At 25.3% G+C, this 20,997-nt stretch overlaps 2 protein-coding genes across 2 annotated transcripts; both read left to right on the top strand.

Annotated features, from left to right (window-relative positions):
- Window positions 1–878: 878 nt before the first annotated feature.
- On the top strand, window positions 879–7,383 carry LOC145831653 (small ribosomal subunit protein eS8-like). The gene is made up of 5 exons (XM_082938964.1): window positions 879–908; window positions 4,701–4,865; window positions 5,108–5,265; window positions 6,662–6,851; window positions 7,214–7,383. Exons 2-5 carry the CDS (start codon window positions 4,715–4,717, stop codon window positions 7,333–7,335), a joined length of 621 nt encoding a protein of 206 aa, XP_082795090.1. The 5' UTR covers window positions 879–908; window positions 4,701–4,714; the 3' UTR covers window positions 7,336–7,383.
- Window positions 4,204–4,694, top strand: LOC145831654 (small ribosomal subunit protein eS28-like). Its single transcript, XM_082938965.1, has one exon. The coding sequence runs from the start codon at window positions 4,246–4,248 to the stop codon at window positions 4,444–4,446; it is 201 nt and encodes a 66-aa protein (XP_082795091.1). The 5' UTR covers window positions 4,204–4,245; the 3' UTR covers window positions 4,447–4,694.
- Window positions 7,384–20,997: the final 13,614 nt, after the last annotated feature.

Raw genomic sequence — 20,997 nt, 5'->3', positions numbered from 1 at the left:
ACAGTTGATTATTACGCTTACCTAAGGTATAAAATTTTTCTAATGTTTTGATTTGAATATAGTTTAGTTTTGTTTATTCTTACATTGAACTATTTATTATAGTTTGTACATAGTGTGCTATATCATATTTTTAGTTTGTAAAAAAAAAAAAATGTTGGGCTTTAAACAAAAGAGCAAAGTGTAAATTCAAGCAGAGTTAACTAAATACTATCGTTGCTTTTCAAGCGCTTGTTTGTTTTAACCTTGTCTTTTAATTGGTTAAAAACTGTAACTACAATTTTCCAGATTTCCATGAGGAAGCTGCCACAGACTTATTCGAGCATAAAATTCAAAGTTAAAACAATCAAATTCTCATTAATATTCAGAAATAGTCTTTACTTCTGAAACTCTGGCATCCTTAATTCATTTTATAACATAGGTATAGAACATTAAAAAATAAAACTTTTTTAGTATAAAAGTAACTTCTATTTCTTAGTAAGCTTTCAAATAAAAAATATTTCTTCGAAAACAAAAACTTTAGAATTAAGGTTAAAAGTTAGTTCTAATTAAAAGTAACAAATAAAATCATTATAAATTATCACTAGAAATATAAAAGATAAGTTTTAGCTTTTCAGTACAGATTTTACTTTTGATAATTAATAAAAACTTTAATAATGACAAGTTATCATCGCATATTTATTTATTATGACAAAAAAGAAGTTTACAATGTTTTTCTGTTACAATAAATGGTTTTAATCATATGCTTTTATTTTTAACTCAATTTTTTGAAATGTGATGATTATTTTCTTAACCTTGCTTCAAATATTTAATATTTTGAATAGCAAGTTTGAAATAGTCCATTTTGTTACAATAAGTAAATTTGCAGAAAGCTGAGTAGTGTGTCTTTCTAATACCTGCATCATTTAAATGTGAGTTTCTGTTAATGATATTTTATTGATTTTGTTAATAGCAAAGTATATATTTTTACAATTTGTTGTAAATTCCATATTGACATAAATTAGTAGTTGAGATATGTATCACTTATGAATTAATATAAGTTTTGTTTAGACTCTTTATACTGTATAAAAATTTACACTGAAATCATTGTATGTTCAGTAGTAACTGCAACTAACATAACTATTCAATACATAAATGATATGTATTATAGTGACTTTCATCACTAGTTTTCATTTGAGTTGATGATCTTCTAAATCCTTTAAATCTCCAGTATATTTTAAATATCATAATCAGCTCTTAGTTTTTACATTTCTTTGATTACCTTCTCAATATTTTTTTTAACTGTTCAATATTAAAAGTTTGTTGATCATAAATTGTTTTATAAAGTGAAATAATTTTCCTTTCTACATTGTAAAATCTATGACATAATCTTTTTAGTTTAGTTTACTGTGAAATATCCCAAGTTTCCAAAAGTATTCATGTTGTTCTGAAGTAAATAACTTTTTCACTTCAGAAATTGGTAATTACTTATGATGATGTTGCTCCAATACCAAGCTGAAATTATATTATGTTCGAAATTTTTTTAACCATAATCTAACTAAAAATTTATATTTTATATATACATAAGTGAAATTTAACCTATTAATCATTGAATCTACTAAAAACAAGAACTTTATTGTTTGTATTTTACACTGCAAAGCAAATACAAAATAATTTTATATGTTATACTTACATTGTAATAAATATTTAATTTCAAACAAAGAATCTTTTCAACTAAGACTTAGGCTTAGAACAACTTAGAACAACTTAGGCTAAACTTATCGTTAAAAAACACATAAAATGCAATATAGTTTCAGCTTATTATTGGTGCAACATTATGCTAGTTAATTACCTAGAAATTTTACATCTTAATCTGTAATTGAAATCATTTAGGTAAATTAAAATAGTTTGTAATTCAAAATGTTTTAACCAGCTCTATGCATCTGTATGTGTTTACTTTTTGAAACAATATGCATAGTATTTCATATGATAGTAGTTCAGACCAGGGTTGCCAAAAAATCTTAAATCCTGGAAGTTGACAATTAAGGCCTAAAAAATCTTTAGAAAAGAAAATTTAGAATATTAAAAAAATCACCAAATGTTGAAAAAAACCTGGAATTTAAGTCCATATTCACATAAGAAGTTACAAAATTTTGTTTTGTAAAAATAAATCTATTATCATAAAAATATTTTTTTTGTAAAAGTAGAAATATTTCTTTAAAGAAATACATAACAAGTAGCTTGATAACATTGTTTTACTATACAAGATAGTTTTTAAAATTATAATTTAGTTTTAAATTAAAAATGGACCAGAAAACTTAATTTTATTTAAACCTGGTAGAAATTAAAAATAAACTTATGGCAACCCTGTTCAGATATTAAAAATTTCTAACAATAAGTTATTGTATACCCTAGATTGTAAAGCTTTTCTTAGAAATCATTTGGTTGAAAATTCTCTACAATATGTAATTATCTACAATTTGAATAATGCACATAATAAATATATGTAATCTTCAGATACTATGATATTTGATTGCATGTATCCCATTTAATGTTTAGTAAATTGTACATTGCTTAGAACCATTGTTCGGTAGTCAACTAGTCTAGATGCCAACTAATAAAGTTTAAAATGAAATGAATAGTTCTAAAATAATATAATTTAGCTCCTCACCTTTTTAGTTTCACATAATTATATTTGGTATTGACAGCCAGTTTAATATTTTGGTTATAATTAGTAAACAATTTTGTTGCTTTTTAATATTTACATGGGTTTATAATTTAAATTCATGTTTTAACATGTTATTGCTTTATTAAAAATTAATAGTTACATAAAACCTGCTATACCAACCTAACAAATTCTAGGAAATTATGATATCCAAACTTAACATTTAACTAAATGTTGATGTTAGTTCATTAGAAAAAAAGAACTACAATACTACTACTTTTTATATATGTTAATTTTTGTTTAATTCCTATTTCTATTTAAGTAAACTAAAAATTTTGAATTCCAAGGAAAATAAAAAAAGGAATAAAAAAGTTTTATTCCAAGGAAAATTCAAAAAGTTAATTGAATAATAATTTTTAAAACTTAAGTTTTATTATCAAATCAGTTTTAAAGTATATAAGAAAAAATAAAATATAAGTGTCAAGCGGATAAATATGCAGGAATCTCCTAATATATCTTAAACAATTTAATAAAGACTAAAGTAACTAGTTTGAATTGACAAATAAGTATTCAAGTATTTTTATCAAAAAGTACCCAAATTAGAAATAGTTAATCAATTTTGCCCACTTTCAGCTTCAGTAAGTAAGTCCAACTTTTATTATGATTCAAAGATTAATAACCACATGCTCAGTCTACTCAGTATAATTCAGACTGGTTTAAAATAAAATAAAGGCGTAACCATTTCCTGTTAACTTAATATTTTGTTACTATTTTAAAAATTGATTCAGTTTGAATATTACTAATTTGAAAATTAGACATGTTAACATTTATTTTATTTATACAGTTCAGATTTACTTGCATCTTGGACTGAGTTTTTTGCCATTAAGAATGTAAACACCTTCATTAGTTATGTCTTTCATTTTAAGCTTTTATATCTATAATTTTTATTAAAAATGTTAGAAAAAAACTTCCAGTCAAGAACTTCTTTTAAAGGCCCATTAACAAATGAATGAAGTTTTTTCTCATAGTTCATTATTAAGTATAATGAAAGCATAAATAACTCCTAGAAACTTTTTTTTTAACAGTAAAATGATTAATATACTTCTATTTTCTTAATATTTTGGTTTTGATCACTTATTATTTTCAAGTGTTTTTTTTAAATTAAAATTTCATTTAATATATGCTGTCCATTATGCCATTATTTAAATATTTATGCTTATAATTTGTGTTTGAAATAACATTGAATATTAGTTATTCTTAAGAAATTTCCATAACCACAAAAGTTAAAAATTCCTAGTTTAAATATCTATACATATATTGAATATAATTTAGTTTAGTATTATTCAAATTAATACAATATTATTTGATATCACAAATAATTATATACTTAGCACATCAAGAATTTAAATAGTTAACAAACAAAAAAAAATATTATAAAATCTACCTTTCTGAGTTTTAATTCATAAATTCTATCTTGAATATATTATCTATACCAAGTAAACCTTGATAAATTGTTAAATATAAGATTAAGCATTAATTTGACTGTATTTGCTCATTGTTCACCAACTCATCACCAACTGCAGACTTAAGTTAATTTTTGAAGTATGGACAAAACAGGCGTAAGACTTGCTAAAGTAACCCGTGTAGTTGGCCGTACCGGAAGCCAAGGTCAGTGTACCCAAGTGAGGGTAGAATTTCTTGATGAGTCCGCACGTTCCATTATCAGAAACGTCAAGGGACCAGTGAGAGAAGGAGACATCTTGACCCTTCTTGAATCTGAGAGAGAAGCCAGAAGGCTTAGGTAGATGGCATGTTTGCCACCCCTTGCAGTCCATTCAGTGTCAAGTACCAATCTGGAAGCTTACAGATACTAGGATTGTATCACAACTATGTCACAATTGATGAATTTATCTACACTAGAAGAACTTACAATAGACATTTTTTATTAATTTTTATTGATTGATTGTTCTAATTGTTGTTTCACTTTTGTATTGTACTTTTATTTGTTGTGATATTAGGTTATTAAAAATTTAGTAGCTAATAAATAAATTTAAAACAGATTTGAGGTAAAATATGGGTATTTCTCAAGACTCTTGGCACAAGCGCAGGAAAACCGGTGGACGCCGTCCCCAGCCACACAAGAAAAGGAAGTTCGAATTGGGAAGGCCAGCTGCCAACACCAAAATTGGACCTCTCCGTGTTCACCATGTCAGAACCAGAGGAGGTAATTCTTAGTTTAATTTTGACTTACAAAAGTATATAGACAGTTTATAGTTTCAAAAGCTGATAAGTTATATTTAAATTAAGTAAAAAAATATTGTTATATTGAAAATCAAATAAAAAATATTTTAGCAATTGCTTTTCTAATTTAGGTAAAAAATTTCAATTAGTAGTACTTGATTAATTTTATAAGAATAATAATATTTAGCACATATTTAATTTTCTAATATTTTCGATATTTTCTAGGAAACCGCAAATTCAGAGGTCTCCGTATGGACACTGGTAACTTCTCATGGGGAAGTGAAGCCTTCACTAGAAAAACCCGTATCCTTGATGTCAAATACAATGCTTCTAACAATGAGTTGCTCAGGACCAAGACTCTTGTAAAGAATGCCATCATTGAGGTTGGTATTATTTGAAAATGTATTTAGTTGATTTTATGAGTTAGGTAGACATGAGTTTTCAGTAGTGACATATTACATTTTTAAAGTGCTACTTAGTTCATAAACTAAATAAGTTTATTTTGAGAATTAAATCCTTTTCATCCTAATATTTATTTTAACAATCTTTTTTTTAATCTATTATATTTTAACAATTTATTTTAACCATTATTTTAAATTTCTACCCTTTCTATATTTGAACTTAATTTATAAATTATGTTACAACATATCTATACTAGAGTAATTTTTTAAACTAAAGTCTTATAAAAACCTGGAATTTTGAGCTGAAGTCAATAAAACATCTATGATTTTTGAAATATTTTTTTTTCTATTATTTTTAAATTATTATAAACATTTGAACTACCATTACTAACCAATTGTTTCAGTACATTAAATTCATTTTTTAACCTTAATTTTATAAAAAAACAAACTTTTGAAACTATGTAAGAAATTCCCAAAAAATCAGTAACCACCCTGCTGTTTGCCCAATTATAAGTCTTTTAGCTTTCATTCTTGATTAAATAGCCATTAAATCAGATATAAACTTACTAAAGAGATAGTTGATTACTCCTGCTTTTTTATTTACTCCATTAGCTTCAGGGAATGATGTGTTTAGATTTACTGAGTTTCCAATAAACCTGGAATCAAATTAGGCAAATAAAACTAGAATTAGGAAAGAATGAAAAAAACTCATAAACGTTTCAAACAATTTTAATATTTAAACGTTGAAATTTTGATAAATGCAAAAAATAAAACATTTTTTTTTGTTTTCATTCATGATTTTATAAACTTGAAAACACCTAAGTAGCATCACAGTATCTTTTCAATATCATAAATGTGATTTCAATACCTTAAATTAAAACCAAGAAAACTTGAAAACCAGGTAAAGGTTCGAAATAAATATCAAAAGTACTTAAGCAAACTTGTGATTGATGTATATCTGTATTTGTATATAATAAGTTTTTCATAGAAAAATATATTGTTTTATAAAAATTTTATTAAAGATATATTAAATGTGGCATATTTTTAGATGTAAATAACTTTTTTTTATTGGTATATTTATCAAGATTAGGTTCAAAATGTTGTATATGTATTTATATTTTTTATAGTCAGACTTGTTCGTAGCACTAATAAGAAATTTAATTAGAGGAATGTGTTAATGCTTGTTTTTTTCAATGCATCAAATATAATCAGTTTAAATAATTAGTTAAATGTTTATTATATATATATTACTTGAATATATTCAACTTTGTTCTAAATCTAAAAGAAAAAAAAGCTCAATTCACATATTTATATAACACAATTTTTCTCAATTTAAGTTGGGCGTCATTTCGAGTCTAAACAATTAATTTATGTTTAGGTTGACTCAGCTCCTTTCCGCATGCAATACGAGGCACATTACGGAGTCAAGCTTCCAAGCAAGAAGGGAAGCAAAAAGGAGGGTGGCGATGCCGAGCCCAAAGTTGTGTCAAAGAAGACACAGAAGAAATACGATGAACGTCAAAAAACAAAAGATGTTGAACAAGCCCTCGCTGATCAATTTCTTCAAGGTAATAATATTATATATGCTAGTTTTTATATTCCTTAAAAGGTAGAAATCTATAGTTTTATCTCCTTTTACTTGCTGATTCTAAGATTGTTTCTGACTTCCCATGTTTATGAAAAATGTAATTATTATGTTCCATATATTTATTATTAAGATTTAATTTTTATCCTTATCAACTTGATGTATCATTTCTTGAATCACACTACTATCCATACTAGATTGTTTCATATTCTAGCTAGATAGTTCTATGCACTGCTTACGTTTTCATTTAAAATAGTTGACTATCCACACGTGGAAAATAAGTTGGCCGAAAATTATTAAAGCTTTAATAAAAATAAACTATTCAATAACAATATCTAATTGCAGGTAAACTCCTCGCATGCATCTCATCCAGACCCGGACAGGTAGGTAGATGTGACGGTTACATTCTTGAAGGAAAAGAACTCGAGTTCTACCAGAAGAAGATCAAGGCTCGCAAGGGCAAATAAACATATTGTTTTTTTAATCTAGTCAATAAACTTATTGTAGAAAATGTATTTTGTTGTCGAATGATAAATTGCAGTGTGCTATAGTAACTTTATTAACCTATAAGTAGTTTCTCTGAATATCGAACAAAGCAATCCATAGTTGTTAACATTAAGGTACATTTATTATTTTAATATTTATTAACATTAAATATTTTGAGAAAAGTATTTGTTAAAATTCTTAACTATTTAGTAATCTTGACATCCTTAAGTTAAGAAGGAGTTTAAATCACTAGACTACAGTTATTTTAGTACAGTTTGGTATTAATTTTAAAAGATAATAACATACTTTTTGACGAAAAAGTGCTTGAAAACAATCAATAAGCTTAATTGGCTATAAATAAGATTTGTCCATAGAGTTATGTTTTATTTAACAGGTTACTACTTTAAGCGGAATCGTTAATCATTTTACACTAATTCAAAAGTCTTGAGATTGTGTCATGCAAGTAACTATTGTCAACACATTTACCATTAATTATTTATCGTGAGGAATATGCTAGAATATAAACACATTCAGGGTCGTACTTGAAGAAATATTCTACTTAAGAGAGAATTATGAATTAGCCTGGAGTATTTTTCATATAAGCAATAATTTGCTACTCATATAAAATAGTCGAAAGCTAAACTTCACTGAAATTGGTTATTAGCATGTTTTAAGTAACTAATTAAGTATTCTTTAAGAAAAAAACAATAGTTAATATATGCCAATCATCATTGAGGAAATTGTTCTTAAGATTGAAAAACTTGCCGCAGCTTAACTTGGTGAAACTAAAGAAGTTTTTGCTGGTTAAAGCGGTAACAATTTTCTGACCCCTATTTTGAGTTAAAATGTCCATACTTGTAAAAATCATTAATTTAAATCAATTCTCAAATTTTTCCATCAAACTCCTTAAAACAAATTATTTCTGTTATAATATATCTGCATTCTTCTCTTCGGTTCCTAGTGTATTTAATATAACAGTACTAAAATCTCATGCTTTATAAAGAGTCAACACAAAAATTAGTTATAACTTAAATAAAAGCGTGTTTACTAGTAAACAACCAATTTTTTTTTAATTTGGTTGAAAAGTTTCTTAGTGTTGCTGTTGGAATCTGCATTATTTGAAATCTAAAAGTCCCAAGGTCTCCAAAGATTCTAGCAGTTGACATGTTAAGGGTAGTGAAATTTTGATTCGACACTAAAAATCGATCTTTTAGAACTAGTATTGTAATACTAATTGATACAGTCTTTCACCTTTTTAAATATATTTCATTCTAAAAATAGACCCACAAACTTGTTCCTTGGGCAACCCTGTATTCAACTTAGCGAAATAAACTCTTTGAATTGGTCTTATTATCGGAACCGTTATTTTATAACCAGAAAGGATATAATTTGGATGTCAATCACACAGTATAGGATTTAACGTTAAATTCAGAGGGTATATTGCTCGTTTGAGTTGAATTATTGTCAATGTTTTCTGAAGTGACCACTCCAAAATCATTATAAAAAATAATAAGTCTACTCTTTTAAGTAGTTATTTAATATGTGCTTAAAGCCCATTTACTGTAGTTTTTTTTATAAACAATTTTTTCGAGGCGGGCAAGAGTAAAAACTCCATACACCTTTTTAAATTTCTTTGTTTGGAAATATATTTTAATTTAAAATAGATACTGAATGTGTTAGTTCGTTTACCAGTTCTGTTTATATTTGTAGTGTAATCAGCACTATCAACATATTATTTTTTACGCTGTTAACAAGTCTGAAAGATTTAAAATGGATTTCTAAAGATATCAATCGTGCGTGGTGTGCTGTATGCTGCGCACAAGTTATATATTTCGCTAAATCTTGTGTGATATGTCATTTAAAATTGTTATAATGTTCTTTCTTACAATTATAGCACAACAAAGTATTTTAAAAACAAAATAAACATTATTTTAGACTTTTCAAGTTTAACGTATGACATACAGTTTTTGTTCTTATGTTAAACATATCTTTTATTATCTTAATAATTTTCTTACATATAAAAAGAAAAGGAAACTAAGAGCAAGCACGCGGCCTTGCCTTAAAAGCTACTTAGAACTTCCAAACAACGATTTATTTTAACAGCCTATTGTAAAAATATTGTTTATATTATTATCAAATAACCCAACAAGCACTACAAGCTGTTTTGACCTTTTTTTTTACTTACCAGATGTTTTTTTTTGAAGTCCTTAAAGTAAGTAGACACTTTTTTTTCTGGGATAGATGAACTAAAATGATGTTTTTTGATATTATAGCTTGACCAAAATCAAATTGTGTTTTAGTTTTAAATGTTCTATCAACTAAGTTTTCAAATGAGTATTACAACAAACACAAGTCTAGGTTCGTCCTATTTCCTTAAATAGGATTTTTTTTGGTAACTTGTAATGTTTTTTCGTTGTGATTTGTTTTGTACTACTTTTTGTATTTTAGACCTGGTATTTTCAGTAAGACTCAATCTTCGTATCCATAGTAGCAACAAAGAAGGTATGTACGTCTTAGTCATATCAGAAAGTATACTGTCAGTACTGATTTTTTTGTCATTAGATAAGTAGTTTTGTGCATTCCTATACTTTTTGATAACTAGAACGAACTTTGCTTTATTTATAACCCAAAGCAAGGTCGGCAAACTGCGACATGCCAAGTAAAGTTTTTCGTTTGCGACATATTTTTAACTAAAAAACAAAAATTTCTGCACCATAAAGTTAAGCTTTTTTATAGTAAAAAACTAAAAAGCGTGCCTTTTTATGTTGTGAATAAGCTGCGGCTTACTTTATATCTGATTCTTTAAACATTTTATCTTGTTTAAATATTTTTTAGAAAAAAGGTTTATATAAATGCTTCTGCCTGTAAAGGACGCTTTTATTTCAACTTGGTTTGCGAAAAACTCTTTTTAGTAATTTTGCCCGTTCGTCATCAAAGACTTTGGACCCTTGGTTTAAAGACAACTTAATGTATTAAGTGGTTTGTTGAACAAAAACGAAAAATTGCATATAATTTTTAGGTTCTAGGACCTAGATACGCAAAGAGACCTCTCGGTCATCGAGTTGCATACCCAACTTAATCGAAATTATAATGAGCTAAAAATGAAATAAAACAAAAAAAATCTTTCCAGTCAAAATTTAAACTCTAAAACGAAAAAATCTATGAAAAATGAAACTATTGAATTATTGTAATCGAATAATAAGTAATTAAGATAATTATAATCCATTAAGATTTATTGTAAGAACAGAACAAAGTCATAATTTATAAATCTATTTGTTAAAATAATAGAGCTCTCCTATAAATTTTGTCGTGCAACACTGTAGAAGACATTTTTCTAATATTTATTCTGGTAAAAGACTCTTTAGTTATATATTTAATTAAAGCATTGATAAGTTCTGCATAATTTCTGTTTTAATATTTTTTTGTTTTGGATTGTGATTTTTCCGGCTGCTTTGTTCCGCCTTAAAAACAAAGTTGCAACTACACTTTATAACAAAAAGTATAGTGACCTGAACCACTGACATTGATACTGTGAAAAAATTTTGCAAGTGTAATAAACTGTAATGAACATCGTTTTGTATTTTAAATTTAAACTGGTGCTACTTTTTGTTTTCAGTGTGCTAAAATTTTGTTAAAAAAAATCTTTGATTTAAAATCGTTTAACAAAACATAAAAAGTAAATTGTGATGCTAGTCTTTGTTTGATACCACGATCTTAATAATATCTTGAAGTTTAAGAAAATGATGGAAACTTGTTTATGTATTTATATGGCTTACATTTTAGCCTAGAAACTTTAACAAAACTGTTGTTAGCCGGATCTTTGTGTTGATTAAACATAAGGTAGTTTATGTTTTTTCAGTAAATTTTATCTATTTTTTTTAATAACTTTAAAAGTACTGTTTTTGTTCTTCAACAAAAGTTTTTTTTTTGTATCAACTATCAACTTTATATAGGCGATATCTATGTTAGTCGACTATGTTGAAGTCCGGTTTTAGCAATTTAAAGTTAGTGATTAACTTTTTTTAAAACTGCTGTTGTGCTTTGAAAAGATTTATTCTAAGACCAAATAATAAATCTTTAAAAGTATGTAAAAAAGATTTTGATAAACTACAGCGGCTTCAATGTATGTTAAAATACGTTTACTTTATAAATTTGCTATCTATAGTTATAACTTATAAGTAAATAATTTAGCTATAAAGTAAAACATTAAAGCATTTACAATTAATTTAAGAACTATTAATATTTAAATAGTTTTTTTGATATTGTTCGAAGTTATCAGCCTAAAAGCATGTTAGAGTTTTGAAGTGCAAATGTTTTGTGTTTTTTTTTTGTTTTATATATTAAAATTATGAAAAAGGTGCTCAAATAAACGCTGCAAAAGTTGTGAACTCAAATATAACCTAACTAACTTACATTTTTTTTGGGATTATTCAAGAATATTCTGTAACAGTTCTGTTCTTTTTTAAGTAAACTTTCATTGACAGTTGGATCTAAAACATGAAGAAAATCACTAGGCTTTTAAACAAACAAAAATAAAATACTATTGGTACAATAGTTGGTGCATAATGCTTCTTCTGCTAAAATGTAAAAAAAAACTCTTTCAAACATAGACATCAGTTATAAAGTTTTATTAATTATTATGTTTATATAATCCCAACCTACTTGTGAACACTAAGTTTATTTTTTGCTGTACAATCTGATCATTTACTATAACATTAACCTAGAATACGGTATAAATAACAGTATTTAATTGGACTAATTTAGTTTAATTTTAGGTTAAAATGATTTGAAAAATTAAAATAAAAAAATAATGTTTGTAGCTTGACAGTTTCAAAAATTCGACATGCTATAGAAAAGAGAATATTTTTAATTAATGTCCAAAGTTTCTTGTGATTATTGTATGGTCGTCAGTACAAGAATTTGTTCAAAAGTTATAATTAAGTATATTCTACCGTACATCATTCTTAAGTTTTTGAAACAAACTAAATAAACTGTAAGGCTAAAAACATAAATAAACTAAAAATCAAACTAGATGATTTAAGAAAAGTTCTAAGTTAATAAGTTAATTTTGTTTCAAAGTACACTATAGTATGTATGCAGTATTTTAAGTAGTATAAATAACACTATATATGGGATATTTAAGTTTTTTTTTTGTACACGATATTTTATTATTGTTTTTTGAACGAAAAAAAAAGTGCTCAAAAATTTGGTCCAGGGACCTGTTTTACGAAAATACCTCTCGGTTATCGAGTCATTAAAAGAAAATTAAACCAATAAAATGTATAGCAAAAAAAGAGCTGAACTAGACTTTTTATTTACATCTAGTTATCTTAAAATTGTGGTACACAAAATCTTTCCCGTAAATTAGCAAAAAACAATGAAAGTTTTAATACACTTTTCTATAAATATGTAAGCAAAAAGTATGATTAGAAATTAAAATTATCAATGACATAAATGAATTTGAAAGCACATACAGTAAAAAACCTTAAAGCACCAAAATACTATGATAAAGTTTTTTTATTGGAGTTATCTAATTTTCAAAATATCTCTCAATTGCAGGTTATAACTTAATTCTACTCAGTTTGTTTTAAAATGAACTAATAACAAAGGTTTTTACCGACAACTGTTTTTAACAAAAATTTTAATAGAGTTAGAATGTTCTTTTAAAATTTTAAGATTATTAAATCAATAATTTATTCTCTAAGAGCTAGCTTATAATTTATGCACTTAGATCTTTCTACTTTACTTAAGTTGTGTAAGTTATTTCTTTTTATATATTAGAACCAATCAACGTAACTCGATACAAAAACATTTTAAATCTAATAAAAAATTACAAAACTAAATAGATAAATATATATATATATATATATATATATAGTTACAAAGCTTTTTAAAAATAAAACCTTTAACCAGCTATAAGTTTTTATTTATTAAATAAAATCGTGGTTTAAAAATGTCAAACTCTTCTTGACCTTATATAAGTTTATTTACTTTTATAAAATATGTGTTTAAGAACGCATATTTAAGTAAAAAAATTTAACGGATACAATTCTTTTTTAAAATGAAATCTGCAAATTAAGTTTTGAATAAAAAACCTCTATAGTATAAAACAGTATTTATTTATAATATCAAAAATTAGTTTTGACAGTTTTGAGCTTACTACATTGCAAAGAGTGAACTCACGTTATTAAATAGATCAAAACCATTTGCTTTGAAAAAAAAATTAGAACAAAACTCATTCTCAAGGTAAGGACTGAATGTTCTCAATCTCTTACTTCTTACTTTAAAACCACGTTATTTTTTAAATAAGTCTCGCAAAAAAGTTAGATAAAAATTTTTACTCAGTTTTAAACTTATAAATTATTTTAAGTTTTATTTAAACAAAGTGCAAAAAAAAGTGTAAATGTTTTGTTTGTAATTGATGAATTCACGATTAATATTTGAAGATTTATTAAACAAAAAAACATATTTAAAGAAAATAAATTTTAATATCTATACAACCTAAAAACTCAATGTACAACCCCAACTAAGAATAACATTTGTTCTCTTATCTAGCTATAACATACTTAAACTATTTTAGTAAGAACAAAGTGCTGTTTTTCCATTTCAAATTTGCAGCTAGCTAAGCTTAGTATAACTAGAAACATAGGGCTGGAAGTTTTAAATTTAAAACAGTATACTAGCTTGGAAATTTACCCTGACATATGTAGAAATTACTACTTTTAAAGTAGGAAAGCTCTTATTTCAGAAAATCAATGCGAGTGTGCCATTGTGCGAAACCAAAGTTTTCCCATTTTATATAGTAAGCTATTTTTAGTATTTAAAATTGTTATTTCTAACATTCGAAACAAGTTTTAAAGATTTGTATTCAAGCAAAAGTACAATGCATTTACAAACTCAAAAAAGAAAAACAACTTGAAACATTTTTACTCTTTTATTTTTGAACAAATGTAGAAATTGTGTACATCAAAAGCTTTTTGAAGATGATATCTGGTAGAAACTGGAGCACAACAAGATTAATGCAAAAGATTAAATTATTAATGTGACCCCCTGAGAGTATTCTATTTTTTAACTTGTGTCATTCCTTTGTGTATGTTTCGTAACTCGGAAAACTTTTTAGATTATAGTTTTACCACTCTTAGAAACGTATCTTTTTAAACAAAAGTGTTATTAGCTGTAATTTTTGTTTTTATGTTAAATGTGATTTAATGTGAAGTTATTAAAAAAAACTTTAGTTATAAAAATATACTTTCTAATAACTCTAGAACTTATAACAGTAATAACGGTTTTTAGTTTCTGTTACATAAAAAGTATGAAAAATATGTTTGAAACAAATTCTACAGAAAGTATCAACAACATACAACGAAATTTTACTTTAAATGCTTGCTTGTTTGAATACACTCTAATTGTTTTATAAGCCAAGTGCAAACGACGGTAATCAAACAAGCAAGTGTTAAAACTGCTCATAAAAGTGCAAAAAAAAAGCATATAAAATATTAATATATAAAACCGCTGATGAAAAAATTTGCACGGCAAATCGCAACAAGGTTTTCGCATCAAAAAAGTGAAAGACAGAAATTTTTCTATTAGGTCACAGGCGAGATACAAGCAAAAAGTGTGACCGAGAAAAGGTCAGATAATCGATCCCCGCATTGAATCAAACAAAGAGTCGGATTCACCGATATTTGTGGAATGTTTTCCTTCGAACTTTCGTTGAATTTTGTTTTCGTTACAACTGTGACCTATCGATTAAGCGGGTAGGAATATAAAAATATTCAGTCCACACCGCGTTCAACGACAGTTGCGGATAGTTGCTGTTAGAAATTCGTTGTTTTTGTGTAATCACATCAGGACTATTGTTGAAAATTTATAAAAGAGAATCTAACAGCTGTTTTTTTCATTGTTTAAGAGAAAATAAGCTGGAAAAATTTTGATAGATGCAACTTTTTTTCTTTTAAATTAGAAACGTATCTATTTTTTTATTTGCTAAAAGAAAAATAGTTACCATAAACTGTTTTACAAAGTTTGCTTTAACATAGTTTAGTTTGTTTTGTAGTAGCTAAGTTAAACCCTAAATAGTTTAAAACAGTTTTATTACATAATATTAAAACGAAGTTAATTAAAAAAACTTAGTTGTTTATGTAAACATGTTTAGTTATGTTTTTTGGGTATACTTTTATTAGCTTTCATTAAAATAAATAAAGAAAGATCTTTTTGTAAACACAACACATACTTAAGTTTAAAGTGTAAAACAGCGAATAAAAAAATTATCAGTTTTTGTTTGTAATAAAAGCTAAAAGTTTTATTAAATACCAAACTCTATATACTTTTATACTTAGTTTATAACCAGTCAGTTATTTTTCAAATAAATGAAATTCCTATATTTTAAGCTTTTGTATAAATTTTAGTCAACTAATTAATTAATTATTTATCAAATTACTTTAATATTAGTTTAGTTATTTTGTATCACATGTAATTAAACTTACACTAACTTAAAAAAAAATTAGGTATCAAAAAAGGATACATAAATCATTAAAAAATTTGAAGTAGATTAAAATTAATTATTCAAAGTAGTAATACAATCACATAAAAAAGTTCTATAATTGCTTAAATGTATATTACAAGTCGGAGAGAAAGCTTTAAAACTTTTATTTTGTTTTGCTATAGGCCTTCTATTTCTGTTAATTTTTCTAATAATTAGTTAAACGATATTCTATTAAAACAGCGCAAAAGTTTCTGAAATATTTAAAAGAATAAACACTTAGTTGTAGTTTACGTACTTATTTTTTATGTGTGTTTGTTGTTGAAAATTGTTGAAGATTTAAATGTCAAAAAACTTTTATTACAAGCAGTTAAAATGCTAAAGTAGTGTTTGCATATACATTTGAATACGAAAACACTCAGATGCAAGTAAAAGAAAAAAACATTCAAGTCTTACATTTAAACGTTATTGAAGCTTATAACGAAGTTTCGAAATGTTCATAAACAAGTTTAGATTGACAATAGAGTCATTGGGATTATATGCAAGGCGCATATGCAGATGATGTTGCATATGTCACTTTTACACAGATCTTTTTCCTTCCTGTCTCACGTCTCACTAGTGGTACTTAATATTGATGCCATCGATTTCCATTTTCTTTTCAGTTCATTTGTGTAACTTTTACGTGTTTCGGAAAAAAGACGGTGCTTTTTGTTTTTCTTATTGAAGTCAGGCAGTCTACAAGCTTTGTGAATTTTATGTTTCTATGGTAAAAAAAGAATTTTGAAAGTAGAAGTTTGTAAAAGACAGTTTTGTTTTTAGAAAATTAAAAAACCAATAAAACTCAAGTAGAAAATTAATAAAAATAAGTTAAATTGCTGGTATATTTTGTTAAAAGTCATCTCACTATTTTTAATTTTAACACATGTCTTTCAATGTTTTAGTCTAATTGATTCCTTTTTTTACGGAATATCTAAACTTTGTCTTTTTAGTTTTTCATTTGTATAATTAGTTAGTTATGTCGTATTTTGTACTATAGTTGTTTAATCTATGTTTTTGCTATTTTATATAAGTTATTTTTTTGTTTGTATTGTCAACCTGTTTCGTTTGCTCTTTTCGAAACTCAAAACGAAGTTTAATTAAACCTTTGATATTTTTACAAACATTGTTTTTCAAACACATTTAAAAATTTTAAAACTAATATTTAAAATTGCTTATGTTAAAACGTATATAGGAGCGAATTTAATAATTTTTTTTAAAATAGATAAGTGTATAAGTCTATGATGGTAAAATTAATTCTTTATCATGGTTTTATTAATATATAAATACAATAATGGTTGTTAAATTTATTTAAAAAAATATTAAAAAGGTAACGAGTGAGTTTATAAAATTATACATAAAAAATAAATAGTTTAATATGTAGCTTTATAAATAAATAAAAAAACATAATATGTTTTGATTTAAAAAATAAAAAATAAAGAGATCTCAACTACTCGAGGAGAAATAATGAATTTATTCTTTCAAGACTTTATTTTACAAACTAAGTTTCGGTCAAAGACCTCTTCAGTGCTTAAACAAATCTTATTCAAATAAAATTCTAAAAACATTTCAGTTAACTCTATTGTTGGACGGAATTTTTTGTATTTAAATACCACTTGCAACTTAAAAAAAAATCACTTTCAGTTTGTTTTGATATAAAACTTATTGCTTTTCGAATCAAGGTGATTCTTTATCAAAAGTTTAATGAATTGTAAAAATTTTTAAAGATTGATTTAAAATTTAAACATTTTTATAGCTTTGTACAACTACGTCATGGTTAGTTTAAATTTTAAATCAATCTTTAAAATTTTTTACAATTCGTTAAACATTTGATAAAAAATCACGTTAATTCGAAAAGCTTTAAGTTAAAAAAAAAAAAACTGTAAATGAAAAATATAGTCTTATTAAGTTGCATGTGGTATTTAAATTTTAGTTAGTATTTTAATAAGAATTTAATATTTCTTATTGCTCAGAAAAACGTAAAAGAAAATCTTTAAGTCTTTATATAACCTTTATTGTTCATTGTTAATACCTTATAACTCTAAAAAGCAGTAAAAAACTTAGTTCATTGGTTTTGTTATGTACATATAATGCTTTAATTACAATAGCGTTTATTTTGCTGTTTAATGTATATTTGTAGTTACTTATGCAAAGAGTTGCTAATGCTGAGATACAATTTAGAGAAATAATAAAACAAAAATTTGATAGTATTATATTTATAAAAGCGTTAGAATTAATAGAAAGTTGTGGCTACAAAATTTATTATAAACCAAATCTTTATTGGATCATACTAAAAAACTGTTTTCATTAAAAAACCTGTATATTTTAAAATTTATCAAAATTGTAATTTTTAAAGAATAGTAATTATTTACATTTAGTAATTTCTATTAACTCTAGAGTTTAATTTTCATTCTTGTTACTAAATTTATTTGCATAACAGTTTTATTTTCAAACAGATTTGTGTAAAAATAAAAACTTTTAAAGTCATACTTTTTTACTAAGTGTATATAATATTATCTTTATTACTTTGAGAGCAAAACTTTGTTTTTATTTAACAAAAACACATTATATTGTATATAAAACAAAAATAAGTACTTATTATTGTATTTCTTATGTAAGTTTGAAAGTTTTTAGTGTAAACTTTATTTTTACTTTATTTACCAGTTTGTACAGCTTAAATGAAAAGTTTTGATTAATCGTGTGGTGATAAAAAAAAATTGCAATGTACTAACATTCAGCTTTTAATATTTTATTTGCTTTTAAATATTTATAATTGTATAGTATATAGCTTGTAGTTAAAAAAACGGTTATATTTATTAATATATGCACACTCGTTCATAATTTCAGTGGTTATTTTAAAAATCGAATACTTATTAAAATAAAAAGGTTTTGTATGTTTTGTAAAAAAAAAAGAGTGCTTTTGTTCTTTGATTTTTTATATAAAAAGTTATACAGTATGCAAAAAATATTACGAGAACTTGTGTTCTGACTAATTCTAATTTAATCAACTTACCGATATACCCTAACAAGTATTTTAGGTATCAGATCGCATAAGATTCTACTCATAAGCATTGAACTTTTAAAAATCAAATGTCAAACGCCGTTAGGTAGTTTATCAATACTTTCATAGTTAGTCAGCGTTTACACACAAAAGCTTTTAAAAATTAAATTTGGAAAATCACTAAGACGGTGGCAGCTAAAGCAATTGCAATCAACGGGGAAGGCTTTAGGAGTGAACGCGCTTCAAGTTTAGATAAAAGACCACATTGAGCTTGACTTCGGTAGCAATGAACTGTTGGTGAAGTTTATTAATTATTTATCACTGGTTTCCACATAAAACATGCCGTAGTAACATTTGTTCTCTTTGATAAGCTTTTCACTCAGTTGTTCATTTGTAAAGTTGGAATAATTCGGTTCAAGTTTGTTCAAAAGTAGTTTCCAGTTACATAACGAGCAAAAAATTTTTAACTAGAAAAAAATTTATAGAACAAAATGATTCCTAGTAGTTGAATATATACTTGTATCAATAATAAAAAACAAAATTCACCAGCTAATTTTTTTTTATGCTCGTTTCAAATTACAAAAAGTTTATCAAACGAAAAACAAACTACAGTAAAGCTGTTGTTTACATGATGTAGATATAACTTTTTTTTTAAAATTAGCTCGAAAAAAAAAACATTGTTGTACAAAACTTGTTTATAAATTATTTACTTTTGCAAACTAAAAAGTTCTTTTTAGAATTTGTGTCATTTTGAACTCAGTTTTAATAAAAAAGTGTTTTTTATATGAAAAGAGGTATTCTATTTTTATTTTCTATTCATTAAATAAAGTAATGTTTTATTTTAGTGTTGGTACGACCTAATATTTTCTGAGATGAAAACTTTAATATTACTTCTTTAAGTATTAGTTTTGTTTACATTCGTTCTAAAACGCATACAGTTGTACATATACATAGCTATAAATAAAACCATGTAGAAAAACACAAAGTCAATGATTAAAAAAAAAAAACATGTAGTACAACTAGTTTATTCAATTTATTCATAAAAGTTGTTTGTAGTTTATACTTGCACCTTATTTCCCTGATATTTCGATAGTTCCTCGCTGTATAGTTTTTGCCAGTTTTAAAGCTTTGACTATGATTCCTGCATTTTTCGCTTTATGTTGTTCTTTACAATCTCCTTTTTTATGTTTTGCTTTTTTCTGTTTTTTTGTTGTTATATAACTTACGTTCGAAGTAGTTTTTATTTAATTGAGATGTTTGATACTGCTAAACAATTTAATGTATGCTTTTTAAAGTTGTTTAATTTAAAATTTTGTAGATTTTAAAAGTGTTTTTGTTTTGATTATTTTAATGCAGCTCTACATTAGTTTTTCCGATTACGTATTTTGATATAGACTTATAGAGTATTGTTCTAAAAAAGTAGTAGTTAATTTCTTCAAAGAACTTTATTCCTATTTTGTCGGTAATATAAGTAAAAAACTTGGTAGTTGTAAATAGTTATTTTTAAACTTTTTGTAAATATACCAATACAAAATTTTTACAATATTTTTAGTTACTGGTTAGATAGAATTTTTTGGTCTACTGTCTAAAACTTTATACGCAATTTTTACTGATTAAATTTTGTTTGTTTGCTAAAAACTACATAGAAAGAAAATGTTGATGACTGTTAAGTCTTTGCTTTTTTTTCTACATTTTATTAGTTTTGTTGCTTAGAAGCTTATTGTGCTAAAACTATCTAAAGAAACACCAACTGTATAAATTAATACATACATAATTAAAAAAACCTCTAATACCTTTTTTATAATATTATTTTTTTTAAGCACGGCACGATAACACTTATATGCAATATATATATATAGTTTCAAATAAAAAATACTACAAATATGACTTGTAACAAGTATGCTTGAAAATAAAACAGGTGATTAAAATGTAAGTTTTCTAAACATTTAAAAATTAAGTTCAGCCTTTCTTTTATATAAAAATATCTTTTTTAAACACACAAGAAATCTAAAGTTTTATAATCACTTAAAAAAATTAAAAAAACTAGCTAACACTTAATTGGTTGAAAAATTAGTCAACAGCCTAAAAACTTAAACATGAGCATCGAGTCGCAAAACAGTAAAC

The sequence above is a fragment of the Thalia democratica genome, chromosome 3 (genome assembly GCF_965202585.1).
Source record: "Thalia democratica chromosome 3, ktThaDemo2.hap1.1, whole genome shotgun sequence".
In the NCBI taxonomy this organism is placed as follows: Eukaryota; Metazoa; Chordata; class Thaliacea; order Salpida; family Salpidae; genus Thalia; species Thalia democratica.
This window is presented reverse-complemented; position numbering and strand designations above follow the sequence as displayed.